General features: G+C 42.4%; 1 protein-coding gene across 8 annotated transcripts in view; it reads right to left on the minus strand.

Annotated features, from left to right (window-relative positions):
• SMCHD1 (structural maintenance of chromosomes flexible hinge domain containing 1) overlaps nt 1–19,448 on the minus strand; it is a 260,220-nt gene that overhangs the window by 129,525 nt on the left and 111,247 nt on the right. For 7 of the 8 annotated variants that reach the window (XM_053245721.1, XM_053245723.1, XM_053245718.1 and 4 more), the window contains 8 exons: nt 19,204–19,310; nt 18,110–18,192; nt 17,852–17,965; nt 17,387–17,464; nt 17,180–17,299; nt 4,080–4,224; nt 3,240–3,336; nt 1,293–1,365 (listed from right to left, as the gene is read on the minus strand). In XM_053245721.1, coding sequence (XP_053101696.1) covers nt 1,293–1,365; nt 3,240–3,336; nt 4,080–4,224; nt 17,180–17,299; nt 17,387–17,464; nt 17,852–17,965; nt 18,110–18,192; nt 19,204–19,310 — 817 coding nt within the window. The remainder of the gene's footprint in view (nt 1–1,292; nt 1,366–3,239; nt 3,337–4,079; nt 4,225–17,179; nt 17,300–17,386; nt 17,465–17,851; nt 17,966–18,109; nt 18,193–19,203; nt 19,311–19,448) is intronic. The other variant, XM_053245722.1, reaches the window with a different exon arrangement.

A 19,448-nucleotide genomic window follows, 5' to 3' on the forward strand; every position in this document is an offset into this window, starting at 1 on the left:
ACCTGGGCTATCAGATACACTGCAGGGATAATAGACTGGAACCAGGCAGAGCTAGAGACGCTAGATCGTAAGACCAGGAAAATCATGACCATCAATCATGCTCTGCACCCCCGCAATGATGTAGATAGGCTATACCTCCCTCGCAGCTCAGGTGGAAGAGGAATGCTGCAAGTCCATCAAACAGTAGAGGAGGAGAAAAGAGGCCTTGAAGAATATATCAAGGACAGTGAAGAAGATGCACTTCAAATGGTCAATAACGAGAAACTATTCAACACCAATGAAACAAAGCAGACCTACAAGAAAGAACAAGTCAAGAACCGAGCAGAAAAATGGAAAAATAAGCCACTGCATGGTCAATATTTGCACAATATAAGTGGAAAATCAGACATTACCAAGACCTGGCAATGGCTTAAGAATGGCAACTTGAAGAAAGAAACTGAGGGTTTAATACTGGCTGCAAAAGAACAGGCACTAAGAACAAATGCAATAATAGCAAAAGTCGAAAAATCCACCACAAACAGCAAGTGCCGCCTTTGTAAAGAAGCAGATGAAACCGTGGACCACCTAATCAGCTGTTGTAAAAAGATCGTACAGACTGACTACAAACAAAGGCATGACAAAGTAGCAGGGATGATACACTGGAACATCTGCAAAAATACAAGCTACCTGTAGCCAAAAATTGGTGGGACCATAAAATTGAAAAAGTTGAAGAAAATGAAGATGTAAAAATATTATGGGACTTCCAACTACAAACTGACAAACATCTGCCACACAATACACCAGATATAACTGTAGTCAAGAAGAAAGTAAAACAAGCTAAAATAATCAACATAGCAATACCAGGTAATAGCAGATTAGAAGAAAAAGAAATAGAAAAAAAATCACAAAATACAAAGATCTACAAACTGAAATTGAAAGGCTGTGGCAGAAAAAGACCAAAATAATCCCAGTGGTAATTGGCGCCCTAGGTGCAATTCCAAAACAACTTGAAGAGCACCTCAACACCATAGGGGCCACAGTAATTACCACCCAGCCAATTACAAAAAGCAACTTTAGAACAGCCTATATTCTGCAACGATATCTATAGCAACAGCAACAACATTGATAATCAAATTCAGCCATCCCAGGTCCTTGGGAAGGACTCGATGTCTGGATAAAACAAACCAGTCAGTAACACCTGTCTGACTGTGTAAACAACAATAATATATTTGTAATGCCGTATAAATTTAAGTATTTTAAATGTATCTCTGGTAAAAAGTTCCAGAATATCTTTTAACAAATGTTTCACTTACCTGGGAGAAGTTTAATTTTCAAAGCCTGAGATTCTTCCTTCAGACCAGGAAGAGTAACCTTCAGAGTGAAGTTCTATTGAAAAATAATTACAAATGTTCACTGCATTCACTTATTGAGCTTTCATACTAAGCAATTATGTGAACTATTATTTGGAATAGACCCCCGTCCTCTGAAATAATATTTATTTAAATAACCCATTTATCCAGGGGCGTAACGAGGCTGGAATGGGCCCAGAGACAAAATTTTAAAATGGGCCCCTCGCTGATACACACACACTCACTTCACATGTGACTTGCCTCTGGGGGACCCCTCAAGGCGTGGGGGGCCCCAGGCAGCCGCCTCCCCTTGCCTAATGGTAGTTACGCCCCTGCATTTATCTTTATATCTTTACTCATGTCTGAACACCTTTTACTTAACTGAGCCTCCTACCTCTTTCCAAATCTTGCATTAAGGCATTTCTCAATCCTGCCACTCATTAATGAAATATTATTAGAATATTCTTATTGTATAATCTACAAAGAGCCTAACAAACTGATTAGATATATACAATACAAAACAGCGTTCCAACTAGGTTTTCTATTAATGGAAGATGTACTGATCACACAAAGGGGGAAGGAGTGTTTCTTCAGGGTACAGGGATTTATAGATGGAAAGGCAAGATTGGTAAAGATTACCCTCCTCCTTTGCACAAGCAGAATATCTTCTGTTCATGGGACTCTTAGTTGGGATGCTGCCCATACAGATCTTTAAGTAATCTTGTAAAAATATTAGGAAACACTGGCCCTTATTTTGTGCAGCAGTCGGTGGTGGAAGAAAGGCTGTATGCTCCCAAAAGGTCTTCAGTGTCCCTCCGATGAATAGGAATGTGCACAGACCGGTTCGGAGGCCATTCTAAAGGCCTCCAGACCGGTCCGGTCACTGGGTGGTTTTGGTTCGGGTGGGGAGTTTGGGGGCTTCCATTAAGGGCGGGGGGGGGGGCTTTACTTACCTCTCCCACGCTTTCCACACACTGCCGCCGTAATTATTGAAGAAATTGCTCCTCCGATGGCTGTTCCTATTTTAAAAAATGGCTGCCCCCTTGAAGCCCTGGCCCCCTGCTGCTGCCTTGAAGCCCCCTCCCACCCCCTTAAATCTCGCCCCGGGCCCTTAAATCATGCCCCGATAACATTAAGAGGCGGGCGGCGGGGAGATGTCCTCCCGCCCCCTTCCCTGCTAGGCTGCAAAAGACTTTAGGAAGGCTTCTGCGCGCGCACGCGCAGAAGCCTTCCTAAAGTCTTTTGCAGCCTAGCAGGGAAGGGGGCGGGAGGACATCTCCCCGCCGCCCGCCTCTTAATGTTATCGGGGCATGATTTAAGGGCCCGGGGCGAGATTTAAGGGGGTGGGAGGGGGCTTCAAGGCAGCAGCAGGGGGCCAGGGCTTCAAGGGGGCAGCCATTTTTAAAAATAGGAACAGCCATCGGAGGAGCAATTTCTTCAATAATTACGGCGGCAGTGTGTGGAAAGCGCGGGAGGGGTAAGTAAAGCCCCCACCCGCCCTTAATGGAACCCCCCACCCCAGTGCCGGACCGCAGCTCCGCGGTTCCGTGCACACCCCTACCGATGAAGGCTTCTCACATAGCCAAATGGATGCAGAGGGAGAGGGATAATGATTTTTACATCTCTCCCTTCGATGCAAAATACCCTTCTGAGTGCATAAATATGCCCCTGAGGTTTGTGTAGACATGCAAATCTCTCCTCCTGCTCCATGTCCACTAGGCTGCGAGAAGCCTTCGCAACCGGGCCTTTTGTCCTTAGTCCTTCTTCTGCATACCTACCACTTTGTAGAATGTGGGCCAGTAAGTCTGTTATAATCATTACTAACCTGAGACTAGGACTTCAAATATAAATCCACAGATTCATTATTGCAAAGCAATTTATTCTTTTCATGCTGGATGGCATTCAACTCACCCTGCCCTGGCAATTGTTAACAAGGCCTTTAGCAGTTACACTTTTAATGGCACAATTTGGTCCTCTATCTATTTCTTCATACTGCAATGTTAAACCACTATGCAAAACAGAAAAAGAAATGAAAAAACAATTTAAGAATTGAAGTGATCACCTTTAAACACAGCTAAAAGATACACAATATGTTTTATCAATGCTTAGAAAGAAAAGTTGCCACAAAGTCTAATTACTTACATGTACCTAAATACCCTGTTGTTTTTTAACTCTCTGGTATATTTTAGATTTTTATATAAACGACCTGCACCTGGAGATGTACGTATGTATGTAGATAAGTAGGTAGGTATATGAGAAAGAAATAACAAATTAGAGGAAGGGAAAGCATGCTGCAGAGGGAGAGAGAAGCGGGAGGTTTGCTATCTTAGTGGACAAAACAAAGAACTGAGAGATTTATCTTCTCAGCCAAGTTTCCAGAAGCCTCTTGGAGTCTTGCAGATGGAAGGAGTCACCCATCACCACAGGATATCATCCTCCCATAATTGAGAAACACTGTGAAAAACCACACAATTTATGAGCCATGTTGGTTTTGAAAAACTAAATATCAGCTGTGATTCAGCAAGCACTTGTTTTATCAGCTCCTCTGCACCACCAAACTGTAGAGGAATTGAACAGGTAGTTTCCTAGCTTTGTGGCAGTGCAGGTTAATTGCCAGTTGACAGCTTGAAAAGCACTTGGGTGGCCCATGCAAGGTCTAGCACAAGGAACTCACAGGATTGTAGCCAACATGCCAAACATAATGCTTCTTCAAAAGATATCTAAGAACAAAATAATTAAAATGATACTTACTTAGCCTCAAGGACTGGTACAATACCATCTGTCAGATTAGTAGCATGACCAAATTCATCCTGTACTTCTAGTGGAATATTGAATGGAAGCCCAACCCGAAATGGAGGATCCAAAAGACCAATTGAAAACTTCTGAGGCTTGCCCTCTGAGCGAAGATAAAAATAGTGTATCTTTTTAATGAAAATAGCATTTTTGCAATGCAATTATGTAGGTACTTTTATTTAATTTTGATTTGATTTTCAAGGGGGGGAAACAAAGCAGAAAGCATTTTCAAATTACATCATCTCTACAGGAACAAATATATTGAGGATTCTCAAGTACCTTATAATCCACTAGCAACTATACTCACCAGATTAAATATGTATAAAAGAAATAAGGACAACAAAGGTCAAATAAAAATGTATTTTGCCAATGGTCCAGTTTATGACTTGAGCTGGAAGACTAGCTGCACTGCAGGTGTACCCCACAGACAGCAGGATGTGATTATTGCTGCACTGCAGGAGTACCCCACAGATAGTGGGATGCAATTTTCACTTCTCGCCCCTCCCCACAAAAGCCCTGTAGACTGTCGGGAATATGTCTCTAAGGGTTGTGCAGCCCTCAGGGACACTTTCCTGGCAGAAAAGAGGGAAGAATTGAGCAAAGAATCTGGGGAGCTTGACATTGTTGGGTGCAGAGAAGAGGTTGACCTTGCCCTAGGTTAACATCAGTAGTCAAATGTTTTGTTTTATTTATTCATTTTATTTATTTATTTATATTACATTTATAAACTGCCCCATTCAGAGGCTTTAAACAACTAGTTTAAAAAACATTTTAAAAAACCATCATATAAAAAACATAACTTAAAATGATATAAAACAATTTTAACACAATTTAAAAACAATACTTTAAAACAATTTTAAAACCTTCAAAGGCCAGGCCAAACAAATAAGTCTTTAGGGCTCTCTTAAAGGCCAACAGAGAGCGTAAACTGAGGATATCTTCCAGGAGTGCATTCCATAGACCAGGAGCAGCTACAGAGAATACTGATAACATCTTGCACCAAATCTCCTGATGACCTCACCCAGCGGTTTCATGTAGATGTTAAAAAGCATTGGTGACAGAATGGAGCCCTGAGGGACTCCATATAATAGCTCCCATTTCAAAGAGCAACTGTCACCAAGCTCCACCATCTGGAATTTACCTGAGAGATAGGAGCGGAACCATTACAAGGCAGTGCCTCCTATCCCCTACTTCCCCAGGCGATGCAGAAGGATACCATAGTCAATGGTCCAGAAGAACCAGCAGAGTCACACTCCCTCTGTCGATTCCCTAGTACAGGTCATCCACCAGGCTGACCAAGGCACACTCAACCCTATGGCCCACTCTCCATTGTCCTGGGTAAATCTCCCTGCAGCTTAGCCAATCTGTTGTGGAATTGAGGATTCCACTGACATGATGTGCTGTTAGTGATGCCAGGTGCATTTTGCCCACTTCAGGAGTACAGCCTCTTAGTGAAGTGAGTTCAATCTGGTTCCTCCCTGGAGGTTTACATGAGCCTTCACCGTGGTATTGTCGGTATGTTGCAGGAGATGCTTCTGTAAGAAGAGACACTGGAACACTAGCAATGCCAATTGTATGGTCCTCAACTCCAACCAGCTGATGTTGTAGGCTTGTTCTTGTGGCATCTACTTGCCTTGAACAGAAATTTGTAGCACTGGACTCCCTATCCCAGTTGGCTAGTGGGAACCAAATTGTGGCGATGGGAGGAGTGAAAAGTACATGCCAGTTTTTGTACGTGTTCCTGAGGGAGAAATAGTCAGTCTAGAGAGGTGTCTCTTAAGACTCCTAAATTGTGGAGATGACAAGAGAGGCGGAGGTGGCTTTTTGCCCTGTTTATTAGGAAGTTATTGTCAGAGCCTGAAGTGTGGAATCTACATTCCTGTGCCTGTCTGGAGAATTGAAGATTTGATCAGGAGATTGTCCAAGAAAATATTTGAATGCTTTGTAGCCTGAGGTGAGCTACTAAGGGTGCCAGGATCTTTGTGAATATCCTGGGGGATGAGGACAGCTCGAATGGCAGGGTCTTGTATTAATACTGACTGTCAGCATACTTGAATTTTAGAAGTAGGCAGCTGTCCTTGTGGATGAGAATGTGGAGGGTAAGCCTCCATGAGGTCTATGGTGGCCATGTAAACCAGGTGGTGAAGGGATTCTTCAATCAACTCTAGTGTTTCCATCTTGAATTTTCTGCACATCACTCACTTGTTTAGGAACTTGAGGCCAAACACTTGTTTAGGAACTGGAGGTCAAGACCACTGAGGGAGCCATCTTTTTTTGGACATGTGAACAAAACAGAGTAAATATCTGTCCCTTGTTGGTGAACTGGGGCCAGTTCTATTGTGCCTATTGACTCTAGGTGCTGAATAGTTGAAAGAAGGTCAGATTGTTTGATAGGTAAATGTGACTGGGGTGTTATGAGGAACTGGTTGGGGGGGGTTTACTCTATTTCGTATCTTTGTTGAATCATTTGGCGCACCCACTTATCTATGGTGGTGACTTATCTACAAAACATGATAGTGTTCTGACAGACCCCTCCCCACCAGGAAGAGCCATGAGTCATGATTACTGTAGAGTTGTCCTGGACTGTTTATGGTAGTGGTAGGTTTGTTAACAGGGTGCTGTATATTCAAAGAGGGAAATATGTGGGTCTGAAGGGTCTCCTGGCCGGTCTCCTATCATCTCTGTGGCAGGGGGTGTAGAGAGTGCCTTCCTTTTGTCCATTTCCACAAGGATCTCCTGAGCAGCCTCATCCCCAAATAGCTTTGAGCCAGTATATGGTACCACAGCCAAATTTGTGCGAGATGCCATGTCTAATTGCTAATGTGTAAGCCACAAGTTGCATCTTGTCACTACCATGGAGGCAACGGAGCAGGCTGCAAACTGTGTGGAATCTAGCATGGCATCTGCAATGAAGGCCTGAGCCTTCTGAGTTTTTAGCAATGTTTGCTTGAGGTGTAATGAATAATTTGGTGAATTATGGATCAGCTCGTCTACCCACAGGAGAGAAGCCCTGGCTAGAAGAAGCGGCAGAGGAATGAACCAAAAGGAATGAGGCCTCATGCACTTTTCTCAGGGCAGATTCAATTCTTTCGTCCATAGCATCTTTCAGTGAACTATCCCCATTCAGAGTAGAATTGCCCCAGATAGGAAAGCAATACTGGTGCATCTGTGGGGATACTTTAAAAAGATACATAGCCTCCTGGGATTTATAAAATTTATTACCTATTATTTATTACCTAAATAAATTTATTACCTATCCTGTTATAAAATTTATTATCTATGGTACTAGAAATCCTATTAGATTCTGGCAGTTTCTACTCTTGTTTAACTGTGTCTATGAAGCAGTCAGATAATGATATATAGTTGTCCTTGAGCTTGGATTTGGAGAATATTAACGTCCCCTTTGGTGGAGACTAGTGCTCCTGCAGAAGGGGGGAGACTGTAATCATAGGGTAGTAATGGCTTTGCTCATAAGAGGCAGAAAATCTTCTAAAATGAATAGCCTGTGAGATCTTGAAAAGCCATCAGACCATTCTACATTCTCTCTGAGATCCTGGTCTGGGTCAGGGTCTACTGGTGTGTGAAGTAGAGATGAAAAAGGTGTAGGATCTGATCCGGGTGATGGGGTTGAGGGTCCGGGGAGTCCAGACCCTCATATTTAGAAAGCTCAGATGAATGAGATTGTTCATTGTCCCCTACTGAGACATGGGTTTTGCTGGTTTTAGATGAGATTTTGGATTTAGGGGACTTTCCCATGTTTTTAGTCTTCTTCTTTGATTTCTTAGATTGGGGACTAGGTGATGAGGAAGAAGATGAAGCTGAGGATTAGAAAGGATCCCTGCTTTTCCATTTTTGTCTCAAACCCCATGATTCCCTTTCCTGCTGAAGTGACTAGGCCAGCATGCCCTGAAAACAATTCTGCCAAGCAGAAGGAACTTCTTTGTTCCTTCTGGGAGGAAGAAAGGGGTGAGAATGTCAGGTCTACTTGGGGAGTGGGGGGTCCAAAAGGTGCAGGTTTAACTGGTTCTGTGGTGGGAGTCAGGGGCTGTGGTGCTGCTGCTAGGCACAGGACCCACTGGTGGCAGCTTGTTAGGTTCCCTCTCCTGCTCCCTCCACTTTTGTGTTTGGTTTGCACTCTTCACAATGCTCCTCGCACTTGCTGCAGTCATTGTGGCTTTTCCCTCCATGCCTGGAAGGGCCTATCACAGTTTGAATGCTACTGGATGGTTGGGGAGAGGATGGTGTGTTTGCGGGCCCAGTAGGAGTGGGCAAGCAGGAAGAACCAGTTCTCACGGCCTAATGGTGGTCTATCATTGGCATTCCCTGTAGACTGAAGAGGGGCTACAGGTGACGATGGTTTATTTCCCACTCGTGTTGTTACAGGAGCACTTGCATTCTGCTCAAAGCATCTGCCAATGTGTTGTCTACTCCTCTATGTGTATCACAACCAGGTGGATCTGGTTCACAATGCACCAGTTCCAAATCTGTAGACTCAGGTTGCATAAGGAGCGAGACACTGTTCCTCCCTGTTTGTTGATGTATGCTACAGCAGCAGCATTGTCCAGCTGAACTTGGACCACTTGACCTGTCAGATGTAGTTTGAAAGACTTGAGAGTTCAATAGACAGCCAGAAGCTCCAAAGAATTGATTTGTAAAGCATTCTGCTGTGGGGTCCATTGTCCTGGAACCTTGAGGTCATTCATGTGTGCACCCTAGCCCATCAGTGAGGTGTCTGTAGTGTTGCCAGCCCCCTGTACTGGCTCTTTGAAGGAGATTCCCCCTCCATCCCCGCAGGAGATTTCCTTTGTCCACCAATTCAATAAGTTCAGAACGAAATCTGGAATTGTGAGATTTTTACTGTCGACATTGGGGTGGAATGCTGAGAGGTATCACAACTTAAACTTCCACATGCGTAGTATCTCATATTGCACTGTTGATGTACAGGAGGCCATGAGGCCCAGCACTATCTGTAAAGTATGTACTTTTTGAGTAGGATTCGACTGTAATCTCCTTACTAGCTTTGATATTCTTTGGTAATGTTCTTCCGCAGGAACACCCTTTGAAGTTCCATGTCCAGTACTGTCCCTATGTACTGCAGTCTTTTGAACGGTACTAGGTAAGGCTTTTTCCAATTAATTTGAATGCCCAGATTCTCTAGCAGATTGGCAATACACGGGATTTGAGAAAGTAAATGACCGTTGGTTTTTGCTGTCAACAGCCAGTCATCCAGAAATGGAAATATAGTCACACCTAGAGTATGTAGGTATGCAAGAATAACTGCCATACATTTTGTGAATACCCATGGAGCTGTTTCCAGACCGAAGGGCAGAACATTGTAGTCTCAGATCCTGAGATTACATGAATCTGATACTTCCAGTGAATACTTCCACCATGAATCTCAGATACTTCCAGTGATTTTCTTGCATACTGATGTGAAAGTAAGTGTCTTTCAGATCCAGTGTTGCAATCCACACTTCCCCATACAGAAGAGGTAGGATATTTTGCAATGGTTAAATACAGATTTAAGCAGCGAAGATCCATTACTGAGTGGATTCCCACATCCCACTTTGGTGTTTGGAAAAAACGGGAGTAGAAACCCCTTTGTCTCGCTGCCCACTATACTCAAGATATCTGTCTATCTAATCTATACACCGCCCCAAACTTTTGTCTCTGGGAGGTTAACAATAACATACAAGTTAAAACATACATGAAACTTAAAAACAATTTAAAAAATTTTTAAAGTCAAAACAGAGTAAAACCTAAAAATATAAAAAGGCGAAAAAGCTTGGGTGAAGAGGTGGGTTTTCATATGCTTTTTAACAACTGCCAGAGATGGGGAGGATCATATTTCAGTAGGGAGTGTATTCCACAACCTTGGGGCAGCAACCAAGAAGGCCTGTCCCCCTGTGGCTGCCAGCCAAGCTGACAGCAATGGACCTCTCCGGATGACCTCAATGAGCAGTGGGGCTCATAATGAAGAAGACATTCTCTTAAATACCCAGGCCCAAGCCATTTAGGCCTTTATAGGTTATAACCAGCACTTTGTATTTTGCCTGGAAACCAACTGGTAGCCAGTGTAGCTCTATCAGCAAAGGAATGATATGATCTCTACGAGATGACCCAGAGACCAACCTGGCTGCCGCGTTCTGTACCAACTGGAGTTTCCGGACTATGTACAAAGGCAATCCCACATAGGGCACATTTCAGAAGTCAGGTCTGGAGGTTACCAACAAATGTACCACTGTTTTGAGGTCGCTCATCAAAAGAAACAGACGCAGCTGGTGTATCAGCCAAAGCTGATAGAAAGCACCTCTGGACACCACCTCAACCTGAGATACCAGGGAGAGGTGTGGATCCAGAAGTACTCCGAGACTGTGTACCTGTTCCTTTTGGGGAAGTGTGACCCCCATCTAGAACAGGTAGATCAAAATCGTTTCTGGAGTTCTAAACCCGTACAATAAGTATCTCTGTCTTATCTGGATTCAGTCTCAGTTTATTCTCCCTCATCCAGCCCATTACTACTTCCAGGTAAGCATTTAGGGTGGATTATGCCATCTCCTGATGATGTTGACATGGAGAAGAAGATCTGGGTGTCATCAGCATATTGATAACACCCTGCATCAAATCCCCTGATGATCTCTCCCACCAGTTTCATGTAGTTGTTAAAAGAGCATTGGAGACAGTATGGAGCCCTGAGGGCCACCATACATTAGCTCAGATTTCAAAAAGCAACAGTCTCAAATTGACACCAACTGAAAACTGTCTGAGAGGTAGGAGTGGAACCACTGTAAAACAGTGCATCCCACCCCCAATGTTCTAAGACATTACAGAAGGAATGGTTGACAGTATCAAAAGCTGCTGAGAGATCCAAAAGGACCAACACAGCCACATTTCCTCTGCCAATTCCCAAGTGGAGATCATCCATCAGGCTGACCAAGGCAGTCTCCACCCCACAGCCTGTCTGAAAGCCAGTTGGAAATGGGTCTAGATAATCAGTTTCCTCCAAGACTGTCTGGAGCTGAGAGACCACCACCCCCTCAATTACCTTGCCCAGCAATGGGAGGTTGAAGACAGGCCTATAGTTGCTCAACTCTGAGCAATGTAATGCAGGCTTTTTTAGAATAGGTCTAATAATTGTCTCCTTAAAACAAGGAGGCATCCTGCCCTCCCTCAGAGAAGCATTTATGATTTCTACCAGGCCTCCTACAACAGCCTCCCTGCTAGACAGAACAAGCCATGTTGGGCAAGGGTCAAGAGGAGAAGTGGTAGGCCTCATCGCTCCAAGCAGCTTGTCCAAATCCTCAGGAGTCACAAACTGAAATTGATCCAGTCGAACCACATAAGAGGGGTTGCTGGACACCTCTAATTCAGACACTGCAGCAATTGTGGAGTCTCCATCTAAGTCTCCACTTGCCTCCTTTCCCAACAGTGTCTTGACTCCCTCCATCAAAGCCATTTTTGCAGGAGTGTATTTCACCCCTGTGGCAACTGGCAGAGTCTTGAACTCTATGGCTTAACCAGTTCTCAGGACCCACTATTCTCAGGACCCACCAGTCTGATATTATGTTGTGCCATGCATATGCATGACTTGCCAGTTTGATGGAATTTTTGGCATTGATGGATGATGTTATAACTGGTGTGTACAAATGGGCAGGCAGGTTGATCCAAGATGTTGCTTGGCCTGCTGTGAAGCCTTATTACGTTCCCCTTTGTTTCCTTTGTTTTTTGTGTTATATACTTTGTTATATCTCTGGAAAGGCCATCTATAATCTTTCCTATTTTGATGATAGGTGTTTTGATGGCAGCCATAAGGATGGCATCTTGTGGCAGAGTTTGAGGGTGTCGTAGATGTGAACGTCTTTGCTGTATATTTAATTTTTCCAATTTCTCCATGGTTGTGTCAGTCTCCTCACAAAATAGGCCCTTCCCATCAAAGGTAGAGCCTCAATTTCTCCTTCATGTCTTGTTGGAGATTTGAGAAATGCAACCATGCATGTCTTCTGACAGTGAAGGCAGAAGTTAAAGTTCAAGACTCAGTTTCAGCAAGGTGTTTTGCATTACTGAGCTGTTGCCGAGTTACAGCAGTTGATTTTGAAAAGATCTCTGTGAAGTTCTGAAAATCCTCAGGTGTTAGGTTGTCACGTTCCTGGAAGAGAGAGTCCCACAGAGAGCGGGTATACTTGGAAAAGCATGCCATGTAATTAGCTATCTTTTATGAAAGGCATGCTGTGGCATATGTCTTATGTATCCCTCCTTGTCTGCTGGTGTTGTATGAAATCTGCCACTCTTGGAGGAGAAGACACAACAATCACCAACGAGTTAGGTGCTGAGTGTTTCAGGAGAAATTCATATTCATCCTCCTGTACATTATCATTATATAATGTCGCCAATCTTTTTGATGTTGTCATGGAAGTGTGAAGAACATTCCAGGTGGATTTAGCTGCATTTCTAATGACTGGTAACATTGGCAATTCTACTGGTTGAGTAGCAGATGTGTTTTTACATGGAATTGTAGATGGGATCATCTAAATAACTTGTCTTCTTTTTGAGTTCCAGGCCCAAAACCGATGCCATCTCTGCAATATGAAGATGGTAAGAACGCATCTCCTCCATGGGAAAAATTGATGGAGCAGTTGGCATGTCTGGACTGGGGTCAGAGTTGTGGCCTGCAGATTTTGTATCTGAAGAATCAGAATTATAATCTTCCTCAGATAAAGCAGGTACATCTTTGTGGCAATTCTCTACCACAAGATGTGGTGAAAGTCAACAACCTGGATGGCTTTAAGAAGAGTTTGGATAACTTCATGGAGGAGAGGTCTATCAACAGCTACTAGACGAAGTACTATAGGCCACCTCCAGCCTCAAAAGGCAGGATGCCTCTGAGTACCAGTTGCAGGGGAGTAACAGCAGGAAAGAGGGCATTCCCTCAACTCCTGCCTCTAGGCTTCCAGCAGCATCTGGTGGGCCACTGTGTGAAACAGGATACTGGACTAGATGGGCCTTGGGCCTGATCCAGTAGGGCTGTTCTTATGTGAGTGCCAGGATGGGAAGAGACTGTTGGCTGAGATTGTGTGGCTGTAGACCATGGTGGGGCCACTGTCTGGCTGCCCATGGCATTTACTGGTCATGGCTTCAGAACTGGTGTGAGTGTCTGCAGAGAAGTGGATGTGAACATTCTTGGTTGTGGAGCAGGAACAAGACACAGTACAGAAGTCTGAACTGCAGCACCTTGATTAACCAATCTCGGTGGAGCAACTTGAGTAGCTGTTTGAATCAACTGAGGATTGGCCTTCTGTTGAGCCTTCCAAAATCTGTAATCTTTGTAATTTGCAGGTAAATTTGGAGATGTTCTACTTGATGCATCTCCCCAGTCTCCTGTTGGAATCAGACCATGACCCACTGGAGTAGACTGTTGGATGCACAAAGGTGACAGTGAAGGTGTTTTTGGAATCATGAGAGGGACTTCAACAAAATCACCTCATCCTCAAGTCCCTGACTGAGGAATCCCTTAAAAGTTGCAGCAGAAGAAGTGTTTTCACTGGATTCCAGCAAAGTCAGGATGTTTTTTGCAGGAACTAGGTCCAAAAGCTGCCTCGGCATCCTGATTGGTCTCCACCTCAATGTCAAAGGTTACAGGGGTGTGATCCCTTGGTCTCGGTGTCAAGGGTGTTGCCATCAACACTGGGTGTCAAGGAGTGGAAGGAGACTGCTGCGGAGCAGGCACCGGAGACAGCGATACTGTCTGGCGTTGAGGCGTCAATGTTGTAGTAATGGCGACCTCACTTGGCACTGGCATTGATGTTGAAAGGTTTGCTTCTGGTGAATTAACATAGCGCTGCGAAGCTTGTCAGAGATGGAGTAGCCTCGCTCACTCTCAATGAGTGGATGGCTTATTGCTCTTATCCTTTTGTTTCTTTGGAGGAGGCAAAGCCAAGCCATCATAGGACTTGCATTTTTCCTTGTCATTATGGGAAGCCTTATGCTTTACAGGGGCATGAGGTTTCCTAAAAGCAGAACTAGCCCATGACGCTTAAGTCTCCGACACCAAGGATTTAGATTGCATAGCAATAGCATTCGCTGGTGTCAACCTCAATAGCAAACTTGATGTCAACGGAGATCTGGGCACAGTTTTCTCCGGACTAAGTGCATCTTCCAAAAGTGCTACTTGTAACTGTGCAGCCTGATTCTTTAAGGTTTGTCGAGAGAAGGAGCTGCAAATAGAACAAGGAGTGGTGTTGTGCCCCTCGCCTAAGCACAGAAGGCAAAGCTCGTGCCTGTCTGTAGAAGGGAGCTTTCTTTTACCAACTGGTACACCTCTTAAAGGGTTTTTTTTCTCTTGTGGGGGTTTCGAGCTCATGAGGGGAGACACACACAATGAAAGAAATAGCCAGTCCCGTTCAAGTCATAAGACTTAAAAGCAGATATTGTAAAAGTAACAGTCATTCGCTAAGCAAGAGAGAGTCTATTTAGAGTTCCAAGTCAAAAACAATGATATATTAATAAAAACTAATGTTACAATTTCTGAAAGAGTAGCCAGGAACAGTCCAGGGTCAAGCCAACAAATTTTTTTTTGTTTTTCTACAGGTTGAAAGCACTGAAGGAGGAGCTGTAGCAACTAAAGTTGTGACTTCATTGATGGTCAGAAAGGAACTGAGGGGAATGGGCCTCCAAAACCAATTAACGTGAAGCATGAGCAGATGGCGGTTATCGGCGCCACTAGGAGCTAGCAAATTCTGCCCAAATCAATCTGTGCAGGTGCAGAACCCATATTTATGAGTGTCAACTAGATCATGATCCAGATCTAGCATGTTTCTGATCTTTCTTGCTGGTGTGGCAGCCAGAAAGTGAAACCTGGCGCACTTTCTGGCTCACTGGAAGTGGAGGGGAAGGAGGGAGAGGAAAGCTGGTAAATGCTACCTGTGTTTCCCTGAAAACAAGACAGTGTCTTATATTAATTTTAGCCCCCCAAAATGCACTATAGGGCAATTAGCGGTGCATCAGAAATTACTGCTAGGTCTTACTTTCGGGGTAGGTCTTAAAACAGGGTACATGAGGATTTGAAAGAAATTGGAGAGACGTCTTTCTCCCGTTTTTTGTAGGAAGAATGAAGAGTCAAAGGAGGATAGAAGGAATTCAAAAGGAGTAAAATGAAGGAATGTAGAAAAAGAGATAGCCCTCGGATTGGCAAGGAGAAGGGCTTTCTCTGGAGACAGACTGAAAGAAATGGGTGGGGTCATCCTCCCAGGCTCTTAAAGCTTTGAGCTAATTTGCATAAGTCCTGCCTTTGAAGCATGTGCTGCTGAAACCTCAGGAAAGGATAACTCACACAAGATGTCCTCATCCAGTAGCACAGAATTAGGCATTTCTTCCAGCCTCTTTTCTTGCACAAATTCATTTTGTAACCTGAAGCATAGCTTGGTGTTATAATATGCACAAGCATTAATTATAGTTAACCCAGCACTGGGGCATTCTTAAATAGGTATGAACAAAAGTTAGGGATGAGCTCTGTTAACACTGGTGCAGAAATAAAGCTTAATATGGTGGTGAAAGGCACACAAAAAGGAACGAGGTGAGAGTCCAGAATGTGTAATCTTGTGAGTCATTCAAGGTTCTTCACCATTGATTGTGCCAGTAGTGTTGTATCTACACTGGTCCTGCATTATTTTGTGCAAATCACTATTTCTTTACCTCAGCTTTTCGTGTGTAAAAATGGCAAAAACGCCTGTCAAGGTCTTTGTGAGGAATAATACAAAAAACTCTAAAGGATGCTACTACAAAAAGTAGTAGCACTGAATTTCTAAATGTTCTGGCTCCCTTTTAGAAATTATTATTATTATATTATTTTCCATTTTATATCCCACTCTTCCTCCAAGGAGCCCAGAGCGGTGTACTACATACGTAAGTTTTCTCCTCAAAACAACCCTGTGAAGTAGGTTAGGCTGAGAGCAAGTATCATGGTTGAATGAGGATTTGAACTCGGGTCTCCCCAGTCCTAGTCCAGCACTCTAACCACTATACCATGCTGGTGTACTTATACACTATATTTATTAATTCTTTCAAGAATGCTTCTACCATATAATCCAGATCGAAGCAGGGGGGGAACAGTTGTTCTGATAAGAACTAATCTATCTACTTACCTTTCACTGTCCCTACAACTGGACTTAATTTGGTCCAAATTGGTTAGGCAGTTCACAAGTTAGCCCACTTGCACCTCAAACATTCACACGTCTATCATCTTGAATTGGTCATCACAAACTAGGCCACTGAGGTCTCCCTATGTGTCCCTACAGCTTAGCAAATTTGGTTCAGATTGCTTAGATGGTTCACAAATTAGCCCTCTTGTGCCTCAAATGTTCACATGTCCCCCATTTTGAATTGGGGTGGATGACATCATCACTAACTACGCCGTTGAGGTGTCCTTTTGTGTCACTCACTGTAACTGCACCCTATGTGGTCCAAACAGGTTAGGCAGTCCACAAGTTAGCTCACTTGTACCTCAAATGTTGATGCATCCACCATCTTGAATCCAGGTGGATGACATCAGTACAAACTATGCCCTTGAGCTGTCCCTATGTGTCCCTACAGCTGTAACAAATTTGGTACAAATTGTTTAGGTGGTTCACAAGTTAGTCCACTTGCACCTCAAATGTTCATGCATCTTGAACTGGATGACATCATCACAAACTACACCACTGAGGTGTCCCTATGTGTTCCTATAACTCTAGCAAATTTGATTCAAATAGGGCAGTCCACAAGTTAGTCCACTTGCGCCTCAAACATTTACACATCTGCCATTTTGAATTGGGGTGGATGACATCATCACAAACTCTGCCGTTGAGGTATCCCTATGTGTCCCTATAGCTGTAGCAAATTTGGATCATAAAGGTCCAGGCACTGTAGTTGATAAGGGTACAGACACACACACACACACACGATCTTATAAGCTGACTTTCCTTAAGGAAAGTAGGCTAAAAAAACCCAGAACTGAACTCTTCACACTTGTGTGTGCAGAGACCAGACAATGAGAGCTGGGAGCACAATGCGGGTATTATCCTTACCTATTATATTAAATTTAAATACTTTAGATGGAAGAGATCTTCCTGCATAAGTGTCCGCATTACTTTCGTTCAATACCACTTGCAGTTTCAAGGTGTAGGTCCCAAGTGTATTAATATTTTCTGCATATAATCAGGGGGAAAAAAGTTAAAAATGAAATAACCAAAATAGAGATCATTATTGGATGCATTCAAGGTAAAACTACTCACCCATTTTTTTGAACCAATAAGGCCATTTACCCCCATGCTGACTGATATGAGAAATTATTTCCTTATTTCCACCAGGAGCTTAAATAGATTAAAAAAAGAATTAACTGTATAAAAAGAGCCAAAATTCTATCCTTTAAGCACATTATAATTCAATTATAATATGGTAGACAGATTTCTGATACATTATTATTTTCAAAAGGACAGTGAGATAATTAAAAACTTTAAAATGTTAAGTCTTATACAGTTCTTATTGCTGGGTAGCTTCACACCTTTTAGTTGCACTAAAAATTATATTCTTTTGAAACTTCCCATTTTAGAGTCTAGATTCTCCGACTTTTACACCATTCTTTATAAGCAAAATGGATACTTTAGAGATCAGTATATATATTTTAATCAGTACTTATTAATCCATGTTAATAATAAAGTGGTAAAGTAACATAGAAAAAATATTATTTGCATTCTTACAATGCAAAATAACCTTGAGTTCCACAAGCAGTCTCTTTGATCCTCCATGACTTGTACCCGGAAGCTTTTGCATAGCTTCTCCTTTTTTATTCAAGATTTCAATTCTTAATGCTCCTGTGAAAAAAGATCAATATACATTTTTTTTAAAAAGAAGTCCAAGATTCTGTTGTTTTTTTAATCACTTGTATCATGTGCCAATTATTCATTATGTATAAGAATGAATATTTAAATTAAACTGTACATGGAAGTAATAAATACCTATAGTTGCTCCTGCGTGTTTGGTTTCATTTGGTAATATTTCATCTCCTTCAGGCCATGTTACTGCCAACTTATCAGGAAGCCTAATTAAAAAAATAAGTTGTGATTGTAAATACAGTGACTGAATCCTGACTAAACTGTTTGAAAAAAGTTATATTGAAATTAAGTACTCCTTTAAAGCAACTCCCGAGTAATGTAGTAATATTTCAGTACTTTCAGTGACTGTTGCTGGTGTCTATCTTATGTTTATTTTTAGATTGTGAGCCCTTTGGGGACAGGGATCAATTTTGTTTATCTTATTTATTTGTTATTTCTCTGTGTGAACCACCCTGAGCCATTTTTCGAAGGGCAGTATAGAAATTGAATAAATAAATATATAATAAAATAAATATTGAGTAAGTTAGACTGGATGTCAGTCAGTATCATCTTTAGCAGAATCAAAATGAGTCATACTGAAATATAGGTGCTCCTTATTATTGGTGGGGGTTCCGTTCTCACCTATAGATGCAAATACAGAAACTGTGAACAATGAAACCTTGAGTCAATGGGAATTGGGGGAGTTAGGTTCCTAACCAATAAAGGGCCAAAAAAGCAAGGAGGGCAGAAAAAAGAGATGAAAAGGACAGTACTTTATTTTCCAGGTCTCCAGCAATGCCCCTCTAAACTTCAAAAATGGTCAAATATCCCCCCCGCATTTCCCCCCCAAGAACCACAAAATGGCTCTCTGCTGGAAAATGGTGGCCGGAAATGACACTGGAAGTAATTTCTGGCCATTCAAAACCATGGATAGCCAAATTTCATGGATTTTTCTACCCACAGATAATGAAATTGAGTCTCTAAGACCCAATCATGGATACGCGAAACCACAGATACGGAGTCCACAGATAACGGCCACCTGTATTTACCATTTCCAGAGCAATTGGTTTAATTAATTACATTAATTAAAACACTTTTGATAAACTAAAAAGGCTGTTCTGATTAAGAGGGCAACACACTTGTTTAAAAAAGTTAATATTTTTTAATATATGCTTTTTAATAGGCTGCAAATCTCTGAATTAAAATATGAGGTCTTCATTGCCTTACATAAAAATTACCTGGCCATTTCCTCCTCAATGTATTTCTTCACTACTTGGTCTGACACTGAACGATCAAGTTTGCATATTGGTATTACTTTTATTTCATCATACAATGCCTGAGGTTCCTGAAAAATTAAATTGTTTTTAAAGGATTGCTATTTAAAAGGAAAAAAGGGAATCATTAGTTTATATCAAGGACATTAAGTCAAACATGAATATAGTGAAATATAGTAAACAAAGCATATTTATCTGGCATTAACACA

This window comes from Hemicordylus capensis, chromosome 4 (genome assembly GCF_027244095.1).
Source record: "Hemicordylus capensis ecotype Gifberg chromosome 4, rHemCap1.1.pri, whole genome shotgun sequence".
Classification (NCBI taxonomy): domain Eukaryota; kingdom Metazoa; phylum Chordata; class Lepidosauria; order Squamata; family Cordylidae; genus Hemicordylus; species Hemicordylus capensis.